The 21,015-nt window shown below is 36.0% G+C and overlaps 2 protein-coding genes across 2 annotated transcripts; one reads left to right on the top strand and one right to left on the bottom strand.

Moving 5' to 3' along the window:
- Window positions 1-1,587: 1,587 nt before the first annotated feature.
- LOC136206217 (uncharacterized) lies at window positions 1,588-4,980 on the bottom strand. Its single transcript, XM_065997184.1, has 2 exons — window positions 4,713-4,980; window positions 1,588-3,871 (listed from the first exon to the last, which is right to left on the bottom strand). Exon 2 carries the CDS (start codon window positions 3,869-3,871, stop codon window positions 2,150-2,152), a length of 1,722 nt encoding a protein of 573 aa, XP_065853256.1. The 5' UTR covers window positions 4,713-4,980; the 3' UTR covers window positions 1,588-2,149.
- Window positions 4,981-16,885: 11,905 nt separating this feature from the next.
- LOC136206950 (uncharacterized) lies at window positions 16,886-20,851 on the top strand. The gene is made up of 6 exons (XM_065998161.1): window positions 16,886-17,457; window positions 18,098-18,265; window positions 18,348-18,473; window positions 19,302-19,502; window positions 19,831-19,995; window positions 20,106-20,851. The coding sequence occupies exons 1-6, from the start codon at window positions 17,221-17,223 to the stop codon at window positions 20,568-20,570; spliced, it is 1,362 nt and encodes a 453-aa protein (XP_065854233.1). The 5' UTR covers window positions 16,886-17,220; the 3' UTR covers window positions 20,571-20,851.
- Window positions 20,852-21,015: the final 164 nt, after the last annotated feature.

Raw genomic sequence — 21,015 nt, 5'->3', positions numbered from 1 at the left:
TAATTGATAACTCGGGGAAAAATCCTTGATCGGAGCCCTTCCCTGTGAGGCGCCGTTGGGATCGGTCGGGGACACTCCGATGCCAAAGTCAGTAAGGAAGATCAAGAGAGCAAACTGAATTGACAAAGGGTAAGTAAAAGTGTACCTTGATAGCCTAGGGATGTAGGCTATATATAGCTAGGAAGTCGTAACCTTCAGCAACTAGAAGGTCTCCATTAATGCTCCATTAATGGCGGTTAATGGTTACCTTTAAGCTGGCGGTTACTGGTTACCTTTAACCTGGCGGTTAGCTAATTGATAGCTCATTAATGGTCTTTATGGCCGAGTCGGCGGTTAGCCGTTACTGTGATGAATCAGGTGAAAGAGGAGATTCGCCTCATAGGTTCGCCAGCGGATCTCACTGAGCTGAACCGTGGAGATCCGCCATCCGGTTCTTCTTGCGGTGAATATCCCTTTTGGTCCTTGGGATAATATTCTGTCAGTAAGATGAATATCCCTTTTCGTATTCTTTGATCCGTCAAGGCGTATGTACGCTCTCCTTGAGAGCTATGGCGGGTCTCCGCTACTCACTCTCATCGGGCGTATCTCGTTATGGCGTATCTCGCCATGGTCCACGTGGCGTGGCATAATGCTAGAGACTCATTCCTTTTCCTCATTATTTGCATATTCTCCCCTGCATTAATTATCATTAATTCCACATTAATCATGTATAAATATCTCTTTTAGAAGGAATAATGGTTTGCCATTATTTCTATTAATTTTCCCTTATTCCTTATTCAAGAATAATTTGGGTTGTTATCAACTTCTCAAAACTGATATAAGAAAGGAGGGATAAAGCACCTAATCTCCGTAATTCTGACATAGAATTAGTCGTCCTAGTTAAAATATAAGTTACTAGATTCGCAAATCTCTTGACAATCCGAACACGACCAACATAGAATTCACATTCTCTTTATCGTTGATAGTATTGACTAAAAGTTGAGAATATGATTCCACAATGACATTTTAAAAACGATTATCCTTCAACCAGCTCAAAACTTCCCGAACACTAAGGCTCTCAACGAGAAACACATCAAACGTAAAAGTCAGACTATCAGTCTCTTAACACAAAACCATAACTAACTCGTTGAGAAAGCGGAAAAAGAACAGTTTCAACGTTACACTTAAACGAGCCAAAATGAGGTGGAAACTATTTAATTGGCGAAGCTGGAGATGATACTGAATGGTAAAGAGACCAACGAGAAAGAAGAGCATAACTGAGGCTCTCAGCAATAAACACATGAGACATAAAAGAAAGACTACCATTTCGAGAGTGAATAAAATCAGCAGAATTTCTTAACACAAAACCATAACTAACTCGTTAAGAAAATAAAAAAAAAAAACAGTTTCAATGTTACACTTAAACGAGCCAAAAGGAGATGACAACTATTTAATTGGAAAAGTTGGAGAGGATCCTGAATGGTAGAGAAACCAACGGAAAAATGATCATGGACTTTTCCATTTGTGTTGGCACTTTTTTATACCTTTACCCAATACAGTTTACAATTGCCCATCATCTTCCGTTAAGCTTGAAATTGCACTGTCGAATAAACAATTGCACTGTCGAATAAACATCAACTTAAAAATTACAATGCTCTATCCTTGGAGACTAAATCTGCTCTCCTCCAACACATAGAGTTGAGAGAGTTAATTTTGACACATGAGCTTAGAAAATCATGCTGCAAGTTAATCATATACAAATGGTGAAATAAAAGCCCAGAATATACAAAGTAAAAGTTTTGAACAATCTCTTGCTATACTAATCATTTCATTTGGCATTCAATGATTCAAAGAAAAGCAGCAACAAAGGTCAATTTGAGATTCAGATCGTTTAATCACTTCTTACCATTGCTATCCCAAGGGGGGCAAACCAAAGTTTTGCAGAGACCTTCTCATTGTTCTCAAGTAGCTGGACACTGCAAAATGGCTCCTTCGGTAATTCAGATACAAACCAATGCAAACACTATAAAAATCTTTATCAATTTAATTCTCAGACTTGTGCCACTAACACTTTCCTGTGTGTCTGCTACGTCAGCAGAGCATTACTGGTGATGAAGCATCTTAGAAAATTCTAAGTTAAGCCAGTCATGTAAATCCAATTTGGAATCACTTAGAAAAGAGACCACCATCTCCGACTCCTATCAGCCCTTTGGTTCCTGGCGGGGATAGGTACATGTAACCGATGAAGCCCCCTTTCAGGAAGGTTGTAACTTTGGGTTTGGCCTCTTCCTTGAGAATTCCCTAGCCACAACACAAGGACAATACCGACAATACTGACAATTGGAGCAGCAGCAAGTAAAAACCAACCCCTTCTCCTGCCCTCTTCTCCAGAGTTACTAACAGCATCCATAAGCCCCCCTTGCTCCATCATTCCACCTTCAACAAATTCATGAGCTTCAATTGCTTCACCTCCATCCAAGCCATCTGACAAACTGTCCTCGTTTGGATCCTGCTGCTGGATTTCATGAATCCTCAATCTGATGCTACTGCCTCTTTTCCTCTCCTCATAATCTTTGTCATCCGTTGGTAGCTCTAACCTACAGAGAGGGCATGAATTTCGGGTTTTCAGCCATGGCAAAATACATGAAGGGTGGTATAGATGAATGCAAGGAAGCTTGATAACTTCACTACCAACTGATAAAACATCCTTGCAAATTGCGCAAGCTAAATCACCATGCTTTTCATGTTCCTCATTAATGATAACATGAGGCAGACTTTTCACAAATGATAAAGATGTAGGAGGTGCTCCTCTTCTGGAGTTGTCAGCATCAGCAAGATGCTCAAGCAATTCTTCAAATCCTCTAGCATCAAGATAATCCCCAGAATTGCCTACATATTGTGGTAATTCTGATTCTTCTGAGTTACTGAAGATGCCCCTATTATATGTCTGCCTACCATGCCTGATTCCCCAGTGAACCAGGCCTTCAGATTCGGGAGAATCAAACAGTTGACGCCGGGTAAACGATTGATTCCTCTCATATGAACTTGACCTTAAGAAGTCTTGAAGCAGGGGCGGTCCCATATCTGCAGATTCAACTGTGTATTCCTCAACATCAGCTTCTTCCCATTCACCATCATCATCATCATCATCATCATCTTCTTCTTCTTCTTCTTCTTCTTCTTCGGAATTCCACTGATCAAGAGCAGCATTCATTGGATCAATGTCCGTATCGCTATCGAGATTACTTCCTTCATCTTGTTGGTTCAGAATCTCCATATCAAGAACATTATGTCCATCAACAGATACATCAGAATCCCCTCCGTACGTGCTAAAAGATATTGCATCACTCTCACCATGATAACCTCTATACCAACTGGAACTCGGAGTAGTTACATTCTCCCCATAAGGAGAATCAAAATTACCAAAACCCTCACTTTCAGTGTCCGAGAACACCCGCCGCCATCTTCTAGAACCAGTCGGAGTTGTAAGAGAACTTGTGTGCTGCAACAGTCTACCAGAAGAATCTCCGTCTATGGATTGATTTTCATGGCCAGATACAGTGGAATGGTTGTAACTCACCAAATTAATCATATGTGATATTTGTTGAGAAAAAATATTTTCAATCGACTCAGAACTGCTATATCTAATTCTTCTTCCTCTGCGACGCCTCGTCCGGAGGGAATCTTGTGTCGAGTCCCCAAGGTCTTCAAGAAGCAAAAACTTACAGTCTCCGCATACATTTATAGTTTCATGATCATCATTATCAGGTGCAAACATTCGTCTGCACATTACACATGTCACAGCATGCTCACTCACTAATCCAGCATCCGAATGGCCATGAGCAGCAGAGAGGAGCACATCTTCTGATGTCATTTCTGAGTTAGCATCCATCTGCAAGTAGAAAAGGGAGCATAAGGCTGATAAAATGGGAGAAAGAAAGACTTTAACTGAAGATGAATAGAGACAACCAGATAAAAGAAAATGCAAATTCTAATCACAAAAAAGTTTGACATTTCCCAACAAAAAGACTGATAGCTTTGGTGGTTAATGTTCTGTGGTGTAATGTAACCAGCAAATAAAAGGAAAAAAATAAGTATGCAAGAAAAGACCCACAAAACAAACCACATAAGATGGTCAATGTCATTATAGAATGTTACAGTCATGGTTAACCTGGATAGATACAGATCTTCTCTACTCTCCTTGCATAACTTGTATAATAATATCTTTTATGAATGAATGAAGGGTTTCTCAATGTGCCTTCACAACCTCAAATGCTTCAACACTAAGGATTCATGAAGGCTTCTGTCAGATTAAAATTCTGACACTCCCAATGGGAATCATCAAACAGCTATTTGCTATATTGAGACAAGACAAGGGAAAAGACCACCCACCAAATGAAATTAGATTGATTGCTAGTGTAGTGATGTTAATCTATTAACCTTCACAACCAGTACAAGTTCTGTTTCACACATATTTAACCTCAAAGAGATCGTTATGAGAAGATCCGAGCATAGAGTTCTTATAAAAACAAATGACCAGGTCAAGATGAACATAAAAACAGGGGAAAATAATGTGTTGCCATGATAATGTTAAAGTGGGAATCAGTCCTGAAGTGAGTTTCGAGAAAAGGGATTTTCCCATAACATAGAAACTTGACCTAAAAGTTTAAAGATGAATTCAATTGCATAAAAGAAAAAAGAAAACCACAAAATTGAGGATTCAAACAAATTACCAGCTCTGGAGACTAAGTAGAAGCTTCGATCTTGAGAATTCCCGACGCAAAATAAAAAAAAAAAAAGAAAAACATAAAAATGGAAGAAAGGTAAAATCCGAGAAAAGGGAGAAATTAGAAGGGGTCTGAGTCAGAAAGAATTGCGTATCTGAAACACAGTAAGGTTGAAGAGTTCTCAAATGGCGTTCATTATCATTGGTTATGATTACTAATTTTAAAAATGTTTGTTGATAGACCAAGACCAAGACCCAGACCCACCCCACCAAGCATCTCTTTATCAAAACTTCTTAACATAATTTCAACCACGCTCAATGGTGAATTTTAGGGTTTTTTTTTTATTATTTTCTTTTGTCTTTCTTCTTCTAATTTTCATGTTATCAGGCTCGGACCGGACCGGCCGGTTGGACCGGTCGGACCGGAAACCGGCCAGAAAACCGGTCCGAGCCACTTTGGTTTGTTGAATCCTCAACAAACCGGAGAGACCCGGGGTAAACCCGGAACCCGACGGTCAGCTCGGGAACCGGTGTGACCCCGGGTCTTTAAACTTTCGATTTTTTCCACCTAAATGAAAAGTTGTCAGTAGCACCAACCAATTAAAAAACAAAGATTTGTACTAAAACCAACCCTAAATTAAAAGTTTTTTGTCTCTTTCTTCTTTCTCCCCAAAATCGCAGCCGGCCTCCTTCTCATACCCACCCAGCGCCAGCGCCTCCGCCTCCTCCGCCACCCAGCGCCTCCTCCGCCTCTGACTGCATCGACTTCACAGGGGAGAAATACCAAACCTTCTTTTAATTTAATCGAACCCTTTTAAAAATTGAACTCCTATGCTGAAATTCCTCTTGGAAGTTGGAACTAATACATATACTGATTTTTTTATTATTAAATGATACTGACACTTTTATGCTTGTTGATTTATGCTTTGATATATTGACTTATGTTTGTTCATTTCCTGTCAAAATGTAAATCTAAATTGTTGGTTTAATTGTAAGTGAATTTAGATTTATAAACATAATTTTAATATATATATATAATTAATATATAATTATTTATTTATTAGGTCATCCGGTCCGACCAATCCGATCCGACCAAGTGACCCGTGACCCAGTTACAAATCCGGTTTGATGTCCGGTCCGGTTCTGATAACATTGTCTAATTAACTATTTATAAAAAAAGAAAAACTGACTACCATTTTCTAGAAAATAGCAGAAAACAATTTCTTTTTTTTGGTAGGCAAAGAAAAGAAAAAACAAAGAAACCCAAAAAACTAACCCGTGATTAGCCTAGGAAAGCTAACCCCAACCCGGTCATCAGAAAGCAAAGAGGAAAGGAAGTCCGGAGGTGACGGGAAGGTAGAAACTCCAAGTAATCTCACATGGCCCTCAGCCGCAAGGTGATCAACAACCTTGTTCTTCTCCCTGAAGACATGCCCAAAGTTGATGGTGTCGAAGGAAGAACATAACCTTTTAATTTCTTTTACTAAATTTTGGCTGCTCAAACAAAAAACCTTATTATCAGAGATAATTCTAACCGCTTCAAGGTTGTCAGATTCCACCAGAAGATTTTTTAAGTCCGGACTTTTGGCGAACCTAAGCCCGGAGAAGATTCCCCAGAGCTCAGCAGTGAAGGAAGATCTCACTCCCAGGTTCTGAGCAAAGCCAGACACCCAAGCACCTCCAGCGTCTCTCAAGACTCCACTCGCCGCAATTCTGTCATCTGAAAAACATGAACCATCAGTATTTAATTTCACAGTCCCTTCACCAGGTCTGCTCCAACCCAACAGATGAACCACATTCCTCTGGCAAGTATTAGATAAACACTCTTCCTTAAAGCTCTTAATAATAGTATTAATTTTTCTAGAGAAAAAAGCAAGTAAATTAGGAAAGATGATTGCTCCTTCTCCAAAAATATCAGCATTCCTCCACTGCCAAAGCTGGTGACAAACAACAGCAAAGAGAATATTACCATGCTCCAGCTCAGGTAATAAAAAAAACCTTAACTCCATCTATAAACCAATCATTACCCGGATAGGCCAAGAAATTTGGAAGTAAATAGCCCGGGAGAATTTCCCTCTACACCTTTTTGCTCTTCTCACAGTCTCTGAGAGAATGGCAGGTAGTTTCAGCCTGAACTCTACATTTACTACAAGTATCAGCCTCCACTAAATGACGTCTTTTTTCTTTCAACGTTCGTGAGCAACCTGTCTTTAGTACCCAGCCACAGGAAACTCCTAATGCAATAGGGAACCTTCAGGGCCCGAATGTTCTTCCAAGTGACAGAAGGAGGAGAATCCAAGTTGATACAGAACGTCTCAAACGCAGATTTACAAGAATAGGCCCCGTTATTCGTAAGGGACCAACACCGAATATCCCCATCATCCTCATCACTGCTTACCTTAACTCCTCGAATCTTCAGGAGCGTTTCCAGATTTAGGTAAGCCTCAAAGTTTGACCAAATCCAATCTCCCTCTGAATCCACCACATCAGCAATACTCCAATCACGAACCTCCAGGGGCGGAGGAGAAGTACACACCTCTAATAAAGGCTTCGTCCCCAGCTAGGCATCTTTCAAAAAACTAATAGATCTGCCATTATCCACCGACCAACCAATCCTAGAGCAAAACTCTGAGAACACTGCATTCACCTTTTCCATAAAAAGGAACAACTCAGAGCTCTCTCTCTCTTGGGCCCCAAAGACTTTATCCTTTCTGTATTTACCACACAATAAAAGAAAACAATTTCTTTTAATTATTTTAAAATGAAAATAAAATTCATTATTTAGTTGCAATTAGATATGTTTATAGTTGGTCTGATCTGTCTGATCCCTCGTTCATAAGTTAAATTTGGATATATATTTGATGTTTTATATGTTTGGATCTAGACCCAATTAATTTGAAATTTATTTCTAACGTCTGAGTCGGACCAATAAATATATATATTATTTAATATTTTATTAAATGTTTATTTTATTTATTTATTTAAGATTATATTTTTGGAATTTTATTAAATTAATTAACTAAATTTTAGTTTGATGTGTTTTTATAGTTCATAATTATAATTTATTTTTTAATATAAATATATTAGTCGAGGGGTTGGGCGATTTAAGAATTAGTTTCCTTAACGTGATTCAGTCCGGTCCGAATCCAATTGGAAATTAGTGCGAACTAAATTGGATTTGGATAAAATATTTATATATCAAGTCCGATTAGACTAAATTCAGCGCACAAATAGGTCTAATTGCAATTCAAATTATAAGGATGAGATTCAAGTAAGTAAATTTCATCACTAAATTCAAAATGGATCAACTGAGACTTGATCACCTGACTATTAATTTATATTATGACAATACAATTTGCATGAACAATTCGCTTGATAAAATCTATTTGATACGTTTTCATTTTATGGCATTTATATTATATATAATCATGTGAAATATATAAATTATCAATATTATTATTGGACAACCTATTTTGACACTCTTAATCATATAAACAAGGATAAGGTGCAAAAATACTCTCAACATTAACAATCACGAACAATTTTACCCTTAACGTTATAAATGGTACAATCATAACTCGAATGTTGGCAAGTTGGACCAATTTCACCCCTAACTATAATTATACTACAGACAGTTATATTTTCACTCATTAGTTACAGATTAAAGGTATATGTACCATATGCCTTTGATCTGGTGCTGAACACGAGATAAACTTAAAAAAAATCACATGTATATATATATATATATACCTTTGATATGATAGTCATGAGTGATAACGTGATGCACATGTGGAGTGGAGATAATGAGACTCATGATTGAAAAGAGTATTCTATTAATAATAATTGTAAATTGGTCCAATTTTCAAATGTTAAGGATAAAATTGGCTAAAGTATTAATAATTACGAACCCAAGTAGTGTATCACGGGTAAATTACACTAATGGTATCTGGATTATACCTCAGTTCACACTTTGATATCTAAATTATATTTTGTCTCAAAAATATACCCTAATTATAGGTGACTAGATAATTTAAAAATTTTAACCGGTAATAACCAGTAAATTCGGATTTGACTATTTATTTTGACTATTCATTTGATTTTGTACTATTTGTTTCATTAAAAATTTGAGATGTCTCATCTCTCTCTTCGTGTCCCTCTGGTTCTATCTCTTTCTCTCTCTCTCTTAGAATCTCTCTCTTCCTCTCTCTTCCTAACTGTTTTTCTCCATTTCACTTCCATTTTGTTCGACATATTTTTTTTATTTGGCTGGTTTCCATTTCTCTCCAAGTCTGACAAATTTCTTACTTTTGTGCAAAAGTTATTGCCCAAGGGGTGTCTGAACCCAACTATGTAAACCTTCACTTCAATTTTCATCAATTTTCATATTCGGGATGGAGAGCTTCTTCCCTTCTCTCTTAGTTTCTTTCTCTCTCCCTCTCTCTTCCATTCAAGCTTTAATTTCTAAACACAATTCCATGAAGCATTCGGAGAAGGAGAAGGGGCAAGGGACAATTTCAATTTCAATTCTTTAATCTTTTATCTCTATCTCAGACGGTAGCCATGGATCCATCATTTAATCAAAATTTCTGACCAACCATATTGTACCCATTATCTGATCTGGTTCGTGAAACTAGGTACCGATGCATTTGTCCACTCTTCTCATTCCTAGTTCAAAGTTCAAACAAGCTTCAGTTTTTCCTTGCTATAGGCGGAGGAGATGGAGGAGAGTTAACAGTAGCCGGAGATGGAGCATTAATCGATGGAGAAGGAGAAGAAACTAGTGGTTTCAGAACTGGAGACGAAGTAGAAGCAGATACTGGTGGTGGTGTAAGCCGCGATCTAGTCGATGAAGTTACTGGAGCAGAAGACGACGACTGTGATTTTTAAGATGCAGATGAGATCTTCTCAATGGCGTAAATGGGGTGAGGAAGAAGCCTGAAAAATAGGAGAGACAAAATAGAAGAGACAAAAACATAAAAAAAATAGAAGAGGGAGAAAAATTAGTCAAATCTTTAATTAAAAATGGTCAAAGTTCGTGTTGACTTGACAATGACCGGCTAAACGTATTTAATTGTCCGGTTACTGTTACTTAAGGTATATTTTTGTAACAAAATATAATTCAGGTACCAAAGTGTGAACTAGAGTACAATTCAGGTACCATTGGTGTAATTTACTCAGTGTATCACACCAGGATATAGTTAATATTTCTTATTTCTTAAAAGTTTTAGGCATGTGAATACTTCGATAATAGTCTTTAATGTGTTATAGATTGATCGAACAAAGAAATTAATAAAGATGGATCCAAATTAAAATGTTGAAATATATTGAGGGCTAGTTTGGTATTAATATGGTCAAAAGTTCAGCTTTCTTATAATATGTGAAAATTATTTTCCCAAAAGCTACATATTATAGTTTCTCTAAAAAGTAGCTTTTTAAGATTTCTCAACTTTTAAGGAAAGCAAATTTCCATTGAATGCTATTATTTCGTGCACGGTACATCAATTAATTTTGATGCAAGTCTTTCAGCTAGGTTGAAGTTACAATAATACCCTAATTAAATCAGACCCAACATGAGTTTATTATGGTGGGAAACTCCATCTTGTCTCTCTAATGTTTTGCACAACTTCCTCCCTTGCCAAAAACCACAACCGGCATAAATATGTTCCAATTAATACTCTTTATTCTTGAAAAATCTAATAATTAGCCGAAATCAAATTAAAGATAGGTATGTTAACCCCAAACTTCATTACCTCTTTGAGCCCTTGACCTCCTTAAGAAGAGACTAAGAAAAGGAATAACGGTAAAAAAAAAAGCTTTAAGTAATGCAGGACAATGTTACAAACGGAGCATTTATTAAACCTGTTACAATAACTTGTTTTTGCAATGGTCGTGGAAAAGTACGTGATACAAAAAAAAAAATAGAAGTTTGCAACATGCTTTTATGCACCCGTTACATTACGGTACTACAATTGCAACGCATTTCTTTTGTGCCCGTTATATTTTTAACAAAAAGTGTTAAGCTCGCGAGAAGTTGATAATGTAATTGCAACACGCTTATTTTGTGCTTGTTATATTTTGGAAAAACTATAATGTGCTTTTTTAGCCTGTTAAAAAATATATGTATTCTCGAAAATTGTAATCATTGTTAAAAAAAAATGCATGCTTCATCATGAATGAACGTCTTTCGAACTTCCTCTTCTGCCTAATTTCTCTTAAGCAATTTGCACAACCAATATCTGATTTGTTAAATAAAAGATTTATTTTCATGAAAAATCAAATTGGTTGTTTTGTTGTATTCATAATCAAGATGGATGATTCAGGACACTATGAATATGAGCAACCTGCAATGGAGGAATATGAGCAACCTACAATGGAGATTTCAATGCATGATTCGCTTGGAACATCAATAAAGGATTACATGGGGATTTTACAAATGATAATGGAGAGGTTAATCATGGTGTCATAAAAATGATGTTGAAGATTTTAATCATGCTAACTTGGAAGATGGTGGTTTGCTAAGAGAAGATTACATTGAAGCATATAACAACACAAACGTGTTAGTGTTTTCGTCTGTAGGTATAAAATATCTAAGTTTTAAGTCCTTAGAATATGCATACAAAGAATATGGTAAGGTAAAATGTTTATGCATTTTCAAGGCATCTAGCAGCAAAGATGTAGGCGAGTTCGTCAAATATAGGATACTACGTTGTGATAAAGGAAATAAATCACAAGGTCAGAAAAGACTAAAAGAACTGTCAAGCAAGGCTAAGAGCATCAGACAAAAGTGGTGTTTGGAAAGTTACTCAAGTAGTAGATGGGCACAACCACGAGTTGATTCCAAACATGATTAGAATGATGTCTAGTCAAAGGAATCTGACTACTCAATATAAGAGGCAATTGAAATGTTTGGTATAACAAGGTTAAAGACAAGTAAGAACCATATATTGTTGGAAGTTCATAATGGTGGACCACAAAACATAGGTTTCTCACAAAGGGAATTTACTTTTTTGTTGAAAGTATGAGGAGGCTAAGGCTGGGTAAATTACATACGTGGTGTACAACTTTTACCCATTTTCACACTTTGGTGTACAACCTTCAATTTTGCACACTAAAATGTATAACCTTTTGGTGACCTTCCACTAAAGTGTACAACAGGTAATTGTGACCGGTCAACCTGAAGTCAACGCGCCACCTCAACAATTTAATTTTTCTAAAAATAAAAAATTAACCCAATTAATATAAAAATTACTTTTATACCCTTTATAACATCATCTTCTTCAACCTCTATCCTTATTTTCTTTCTACTCCATTTTCAAAAATTATTTCTCTCTCTAACTCTCATCTCTCTCATTCTCTCTCTAACTCTCATCTCCCTCTTATTTTCTCTCTCCTCCATTTTCTTTTTATAAGCATCACTTCTCTCTCTAACTCTCCTCTCTCTTTAATTTCCCCTCTCTCTAACTCTTTTTTGGAAATGTATGCAAAATATAATATGAAACAGTGAGAGAATACACGAGAGTCTGTTTATCTGTTTTGGTAATTTTGTTGATGAGTAGTAGAAGTAAAGCTGCCTTTGTGTCAACTAATGAAAGGATCGCCGATTCCATCGGAGATGAAGAGTTGTTGATGAACTCCTACGTAGCAACAAACGCTCTTTTCGGAAAACAAAAATTCTGTAAACATGATATATACGGGAATTGCATTCGACAAATTTGTATCAGGGCAGATCATTATACGTACTACTATAGATGTAAACATTAGATGTAAATATAGGGCACCTACATGATTGTCTTATATATATATATATATATATATATATATATATATATATATATATATATATATATATATTGCTGATTGAAGAAAGATCGTTTATCTCCAAACAACAACTTAAATAACGCAAATATATATTTGGGTATTGTGGCCAAAGATTGAATCTTCTTTTATCTTCAGGAAGAATCTTGAGACATAGGTGATGATTCCAGTCAAGAACTTGATTTTCTGAAACTACCCTATCACTTCCATAGCCTTCAATTTCATTGGCAAGTCGAGCATATTTTTGTTTCTCTTCAATTGGAAGATCAAAAAACTCATATGCAATCCCACACACCTTATCAAGGAATGAACTAGAAATGCCATGTCCTACTACCTAATTCCTATCTAATATATATCAGCGTGTACTTATTAGATAAGGTAAACTTAATCTAAAATATGAGCAACATTGAACTATTTAATTTGTAGGATAAAATTAAAATTGAGATGAGAACCTGGAAGCAGCCAGTTGAGGTGAGAGCAGATTTGAGTGTGTTGCTTTTTTGAAGGAGAAATTTTGCATACATTTCCAAAAAAGAGTTAGAGAGAGAGGGGAAATTAAAGAGAGAGGAGAGTTGGAGAGAGAAAAGGAGAATTAGAGAGAGGAGTGATGCTTATAAAAAGAAAATAGAGGAGAGAGAAAATAAGAGAGAGATGAGAGTTAGAGAGAGAATGAGAGAGATGAGAGTTAGAGAGAGAAATCATTTTTCAAAATGGAGTAGAAAGAAAATAAGGATGGAGGTTGAAGAAGATGATGTTATAAAGGGTATAAAAGTAATTTTATATTAATTGGGTTAATTTTTTATTTTTAGAAAAGTTAAATTGCTGAGGTGGTGCGTTGACTTCGGGTTGACCGGTCACAATTACCTGTTGTACATTTTAGTGGGAGGTCACCAAAAGGTTGTGCACTCTAATGTGCAAAACTGAAGGTTGTACACCAAAGTGTGAAAATGGGTAAAGGTTGTACACCACGTATGTAATTTACCCGACTAAGGCTTAATAATGGTTGATACGGTATCAAGTTATTTGGGCTTTTGACAGTTGGGCCCTGGCCATGATCCAAAGTCATCATATGAGTCCAATTTCATCAAAGCCCATAATTGCATTCTTATTGGTCGAAGCCATGGTTTAAGCTAATGAGCATGCTAGATTCCAAAAGCACGCTCCCCACACTCATATATCTTAAGCATAGAAAGACAGGGTCCGAAGACCAATCAAGTATTGCCACATGTTCAGGTACACTTCATTTTTACTTATAAATAGCATGTGATATCAGAATATCCTCAAAATGCCGGAATACAGCTCCTTAAGACCTGTAAAACAGAACACAATTAGACAGGGGGCCGGAGAACGACGAACCCTCTCTGATGCCTAAGTTATATCAATAAGTTTGAATGTCTAGAATTGAGTACCTTCCTCTTCGAATTAAGCTCCTATTTATAGACATTTGAGCTTAGGCTTAGATACACGTGTCACCACCATATTGGTCCGGAATCTACATTCCCATTCCAAATGGCTTTAGCGTGTAATTGAGATCCGAAGCCATTACTCCTATTTCTTCCACATACCTTTGGGGACCCTAGATAGACCAGCTCAAAAGTATGGTTAATGGGCCTCTGAGAACCACTTGAGGTCCAACTTCATTATACAATATATCAGCATGGAAGCCCACGACACATGTATCTCACTTCAACTATCTCATTATTCCTTTCTTTGTTTTAAGTTAGCTTGATATTCTTTATAATATCTTCTGATTTAACCATTGGAGAGGGTTCACTGGAACATCGGCCCCCTTTTCTGACTTCTTTGTGATCTCGGGTCATCGGAGTGCAGTTGGAAGTGGAGTTTACGAAAAAGTTCCATATCAATGGTGATGCAGAGGCAATAAATAAGATGTTTGTCAATATGCAGCATAAAGATAAAGAGTTTCTCCATCGAATTCAGAAGGGTGATGAAAGGAATTTAAAGAATGTTTTTTTTTATTCCTCCTCGTTCAAAAGCAACTTTTGAAGAATTTATTGATGTTGTGAGCTTTTTTTTAAAAAAGTTGTGCACAATGCACTTATATTAAATAAAGGAAGATTACATTAAAGAGAAAGGAAAACCCTCAATCCACCCCACCCCATGTGATTCGAACCCATGACCTCTAGGATCATAGGTAAGCTCTCAACCAGCAGGCTAAGAGCTTCATCACAAAAATATGTTGAAGGTGGGATTCGAACCTAGAAGTTTATTGATGTTGTGAGCTTTGACACAACATATCAACAAATATATAATGCCATTTGCTACATTTGTATGTGTCAATCATCATAGGCAATCGATTCTTAGTGTATGCTCTAGTTCCGAGACATTGTTTTTGACATTTTTTCAATTAATAAAAGACAATAATCTATTCTATTTATTTTCTTATGCAAATCAACTTAATATAGTATCCAAGAATAGGTGTTTGGTCAGGATTGTATGAGAGTGTTTTGTAACAATGTAAATTAGTGATATGATAATGATTGGATACTCCAATTATTAGAGATTTGATCCACTCTCTAATAATAATATAAACAATGACTTTTAGTGATTTGAGAAGTGATTAAAAAATATCATCCGCAACAATATTCTGAGAAGAGAAAATAGAGACGCCTATGGCCCTCAACAGCAAGCCGATCTGCCACCCGATTCTGCTCCCTGAAAACATGGCAAAAGTTGATAGAATCGAAAGAGGAACAAATCCTTCTAATTGCTTTAACTAAATTCTGGCTCCCTAAACACAGAGCCATTTTATTAGAAATCATCTTGACTGCTTCGAGATTGTCTGACTCCACTAGCAGCCTCCTAATCGCCAGATCCTCTGTCACCCTAAGCCCAGAAAAGATACCCCAGAGCTCAGCAATAAAAGAGGAGCCTAAACCCAGATTCTTAGCAAAACCTGACAACCAAGCACCTCCTGCATCTCTCAATACACCGCCGGCAGCAATTCTTCCGTCCTCTTTACGCGACCCATCGGTGTTCAACTTTACCATCCCTTCACCTGGTCTATCACAGCCTATCAGATGAACAATCGTCTTTTGGATAGAACCTGCTAAACTATCAACCTTGAAACTCTCAATTATTGAATTAACTTTTCTGAAGAAGAAAGCCAACAAATTAGGAATGACAACCGCTCCTTCTCCAAATACCTCAACATTCCTCTAATGTCAAATTTGGTGGCAGACCACAGCAAACAGAATTATTCCATGTTCGAGCTCAGCCAACAACTTTCCTTCAACACTCTCCTTAAACTAGTCTTGTTCTGAATAGGAAAAGAATGCAGAAAGACACTGTTCAGGCAGAACTTTCCTCCATACAGTTTTACTTCCAACACAAATATTAATAAAAAATGAAATAAAAATATAGAAACTCTTAAATAATAGAGAGTATAAAAAAAAAACTTTTAGTGATTTGAGATAATAAATTACGTATAACATTGTTCCAACACTCTTGCAAGCTTATAAAAGCTTCACGTCGAAGATCTACTAAGCAAAAAATTGATTTGATGACCCACTTCCAACATTTGTTGAGTTGTTATGTTGCCCTTCCACGTCTTTCCTTTCCTTTCCCTTCCCTTCCAATCCAAATCTATATATAATATAAAACAGTAACGATGGAACTGAGGTGTCACTTCCTCCTTTTTTAGTGATAAAAAATTTAATATATTAATTTTAATTTTATTATGTATATTTATCTATAAAAAGATTATTTTATCCCATGTATTTAAGATTACTACAGAATTTAAATTAATCCCTAAAATCTCTCTAATTCTCTACATATCTATATATAATATAAAACAGTAACGATGGAACTGAGGTGTCACTTCCTCCTTTTTTACTGATAAAAAATATAATATAATATATAATATATTAGTTTTTATTTTATTATTATATTTATCTATAAAAATATTATTTAAAGTAAATGTGAAAATCAAATAATAATATTTAATTTATATAACACATTTATATCATTAATTGTAATTATTAGATTGTATTTTTATTAATATTTATATATTAAGATGAATCTGTGCATCGCACGGGCCAAAAACTAGTGTATATATATAAAAGTTCTCTCACTTCAATTTTATCTTTTATAAATAATTAATTGTTTTTATTATATTATATTACATTAAAAAACCAAAAATGAATTTTACCAAGACAATAATTATTATTTTTCAAATAATTAAAAAGCGGAAACTCGTCTTCTTTGTAGAAAAAGATATAAATAAATCTATTTTTGTGAGATAGAAAATAAGTAAAAAAAAATTACGGAGTAATATTTAAAAAATGAGTGAGAAAAATTCATAAAGGCAAGAATTAGGAAAAATAAAAAGGCGTAAGAAAATGAAAAAAGGGAGAAAATAAAGGGTAAAAAAGCATGCAAGAGAAAACCGTCACCTTAGGCTTACTTTTCTGGTAATGATTTCTCTCTCATTCGAGAATGGATGGCTTCTTCGGCAACAAATTAAAAAAGGCAAACTTCGTTGTACAATTCCAAAAACCAGAGGCTTCAATTCATATTTGCATTTAGTTTTTTCCTCATCGGGCGGTGGTGGCCGTGGTGGCGGTGATTTCTTTTCTCCCTTTCCCTCTTCCTCTTACCTGTCTCTGGCCGTTGCGTTGCGGCGACTGTGACGGGCAAATACGGTACGGTTGTGGTGATCCGTCTCAAAGAAGAAGGAAATGGCTTATAGGAGAAGGCAGGGAATTACAAGAGCCTCCACCTTTAAAGAAGAGATATATCACAAGCCAGAAGATGAAACCTACAAAGACAATTTTAAAACTAGTAAATTGAGGTCTTCTTATACTTTTAATGCCTCTTCCTCTCTGGCGGCTCAGGCTATCAGGGCTTCCGCCGTCCACCGTGATTCTTCTCTTTCCTCTGCTTACACCGGAGATTCCGTCTCTCAGAGATCTAAGGTTAATTCTTCTCCAATCAATACCTTTTTTTTTAATTTAATCTACTCATTGATTAATGTTTTCTGTTCCATTGAAAATTATATTTCTGCCTCTAAATATTACCTGTATTTATTTTATTTTATTTGGATCGCTGTCTCATTAATTTCTTCGTTTTTAATTTCAAAATCGTTGCTTTGAGGATTGCTCAATGCATTTTTGGATCCTTAATCTATTGATTGCAGTCATTCTGGTCTCGTTTTTCTTGTGAACTTGCAATTTGCGTACAAATGATGCTATAGATAAGCTGACGGATTTATACCCCATTCATCTCTTCCAGACTCCGTTTTTCCTTAGTTTCATTTGGTAAAATAGTTTAGGATGAGAGATGTTATCAACTTTCATTTCACTAACATATATAATAACGAATTGGATTCTTTTTCTTATATACAAGATTTACTGCATTTTGATGAATAAATGCGTATTGTTCCATAATTAGCTCTAGTTAAGGAGCATTTAGGTTATAAAGTTTTATGGTATATGGTATACTTTTTTTCTTTTAGCAATTTTTGGTTATTATAGTTAATTACTTATCAGAAATTCTATTTCTCTCTTAAAAAATTATTATGAGTTTTATTGAATTTTTCGATGCCTGAATTTGTAGGTCTTTGATGCATATGAGGACTCGTCAGAAAGAAGTGATAACAAGGGTTTTTGGGGTGTTCTTGCTAAGAAAGCCAAATCAATTCTAGAGGATGATAATATCTCACAACAATTTGAAACGCCTGCAAGGTCGAGGTTCCAGATGTCAGATACGCCTATGGATGGCCAGGTAGGTCCTAATGTTTAACACAAGACTGAACATTTTAATATATGATTTTTGTTAATCCCTTGTCTTTCTTTCCCAATTACAGTCTCCTCGATCAAACCAATCACAGGAAGGCTCTAAGAAAATAGACAGTCCTACATTCCGGAAGGGTTTGGACAAACTCACATCTTCCCTTAATCAGATTGGTGACAGCTTCGAAAAAGCTTTTGAGGTAAATCATTCTGAATTGTTTGTGTTGAACTAGTGCGCAATTCTTTTCTTTCTGCATTCTTTTATGAATCTAGTTATTCATGGTTCATTGTGCTAATTCCCTATTTTATTTCACCCGAAAAGCATTTTGATATTCATTGGCCATTTGGCATAACGAAATATTAATTCTTTGGTTAGTCCGTATTCTTACTTGTACATGGCTATGCTCAAGGTTCTTGAATGTGCTTGAGTAAGAGTATGCTGTACCATATCCTACATACTCAGCCTTCATAATTTTTCAATGTAATATAAGCCAGCTCAAGCTACGAGATTAGCTGTTGTAAACTATTATTTATAGAATCTCCTAAAGATAGCCACTGGGACTTCCAAGCAAGTTCCTATAGAAGATCACCTTTTACATTTGCTGAATGGGCAACTTTATCAGTTTTTATGTAAAAGTACATGTAGTTATCTTTTGGTAGTGGTGAAGAGTGAGGATGAATCGCTGCTTTCTCACAACCAAATTCAATTGATCTTCGGGCTATTATATCCATACAAATTTCTCACATATTCTCAATTCCCTTATGACTGTCCTTCCTATGTGAAGATGATGAACTCCATTTAGCTTTGATAAGTGGATGGTTTGGGGAATCATATAGTAGTCTAGTCGTAGCAAATAAACCGTCCTTCATTATTATTATATTTTTTCCTGCAGACAGGACATGGTTCAAAGCAAGTGAGAAAGAAATTAGCAAACTACTGAAATGCACACCTTCGAATTTGATTCATGCACTATGTTTTACTCGAAAATTATATTTTTTTTTCCTTAAAAATAGCTGTTTTTCTCCAGGAAGGTCTCATTATCATGGAAAATAAAACTGCGGATATCATCCAAGAAACCCGCAAACTGCAAATTAGGCGAAAAGGGAACGGTCTTGAGGCACAAAATCAAGCTTCTAGCACATCTAGTTCATGGCAGCAACCTATGATGCAACCTAAGCTTCCACAGAATCAAATGAACCACGAAACTCAATTGAAGGCATCTCGCGACGTAAGGTGGCAACTGTGTAATTGTGGGTCACAAGTTCATAGGGAAATAATAACTTAGACATTACAATTTAAATATGTATATGTCTTTCAAGTTAATCAGGAGCTGTGTGGAGTGTAAGAAGTTTACCATGCTTACTGAAAAATATAGATGGAATTTGATGGTTCACGGTCATAAAATTCTGGATGTAAAAGTGGGTCACGAAAGAACACGATTTGCATTTCTACTGTTTTGATGACTCGGAATTTACTTTGGAAGTTTTTGACTTAACTGGGTTTGGAGTATGTTTTCTATCTCATGATAGGTGATTATCCTTGTTGTTTCTTTACAGGTTGCAATGGCAACAGCAGCCAAAGCAAAACTTCTTCTTCGGGAACTGAAAACAGTTAAAGCGGATTTGGCCTTCGCGAAACAAAGATGTTCACAGCTAGAGGACGAGAATAAGATCTTACGGGAGAGTCGTGAAAAGGGGGGCAACCCAGCAGACGATGATTTGGTATTATACATTTGTAAATTAATTGAAATAGCCATGTTGTTTAAGACAGACTGATTCATCTTCTTATACTGACTGAATTAATTACTTGTCAAATTATGCATCCTCATCAGATTCGGCTTCAACTGGAGACACTATTAGCTGAAAAGGCTCGTTTAGCGCACGAGAACTCAATATTCTCACGGGAGAACAGGTTTCTGAGAGAGATAGTTGAATACCACCAACTGACCATGCAAGATGTTGTTTATTTTGATGAAGGCAGTGAAGAAGTGAGTGAAGTATATCCAATTACAAGGATGTTCAGTATTACACCAACCTCTCCCATATCTCCACTCTCACCTTGTGATACTAATGCATCTCCAAGCCTGGAGGTGACAAAGGAGATATATCCGGTCCCTATCCCGCCTGAAGAATTGCAGGAGGCTTCAACGAGTGACATCTCAGCTGTTTCAACTCTGCCAAAAATTGATGAAGCAGCAGAAGGAGAAACAGAAAGCAAACCAGCAAACGAGAACAAGGAAGAAGATGCAAAAGGTACTACAGTACAAGTCGAGCACAATGCGGAAACAACATCATAATTGTCTGTCTCTGTCTGCATATATCACCATGTTCCTTTGTTCACTAACAGAAGAAATTTTGTGGCATATTGGTTCTCAATTCTTTTCAGTTGTTCTTTTCCTTTGTTTTATATCTGGAGAGGCTTTCTTTTCATTATTTTTTTAATTTTTGGGTGAGCGTAAGCTTTTCTCTTTTTGTATGCAGCAAGCATTATTTGTCACTAAATAAAGCGATCTTTGTTGTTACAGATACTGATAAATAGAAAAATAATGTTACTTATTTTGTCGACTGGATCTACCAATTTGTTCTGTTGCCTTGTGCCACTTTAAAAAAATAAAAATATAAAACCATTCATTTGATAATCAAATTTTAGAATTTAATCAGAACTATCAGTAAATAGTTTCACATCATAGGTTATATTGTCTATTGATACGGATTAATTTTTTAACCGAGTGCAGAATTCAA

The sequence above is a fragment of the Euphorbia lathyris genome, chromosome 9, assembly GCF_963576675.1.
Source record: "Euphorbia lathyris chromosome 9, ddEupLath1.1, whole genome shotgun sequence".
In the NCBI taxonomy this organism is placed as follows: Eukaryota; Viridiplantae; Streptophyta; class Magnoliopsida; order Malpighiales; family Euphorbiaceae; genus Euphorbia; species Euphorbia lathyris.
The sequence above is the reverse complement of the archived record's forward strand: the minus strand, read 5'-3'. Positions and strand labels throughout refer to the sequence as shown.

What these genes read in the sequence shown, in the direction of transcription:
- LOC136206217 (XM_065997184.1), bottom strand. Translation starts at nt 3,871, where the DNA reads ATGGATGCTAACTCAGAAATGACATCAGAAGATGTGCTCCTCTCTGCT.
- LOC136206950 (XM_065998161.1), top strand. Translation starts at nt 17,221, where the DNA reads ATGGCTTATAGGAGAAGGCAGGGAATTACAAGAGCCTCCACCTTTAAA. An exon ending in CCGTCTCTCAGAGATCTAAG is followed by an intron (nt 17,458 to 18,097) that starts GTTAATTCTTCT and finishes CTGAATTTGTAG; the next exon opens with GTCTTTGATGCATATGAGGA. An exon ending in AATTGAAGGCATCTCGCGAC is followed by an intron (nt 19,503 to 19,830) that starts GTAAGGTGGCAA and finishes GTTTCTTTACAG; the next exon opens with GTTGCAATGGCAACAGCAGC.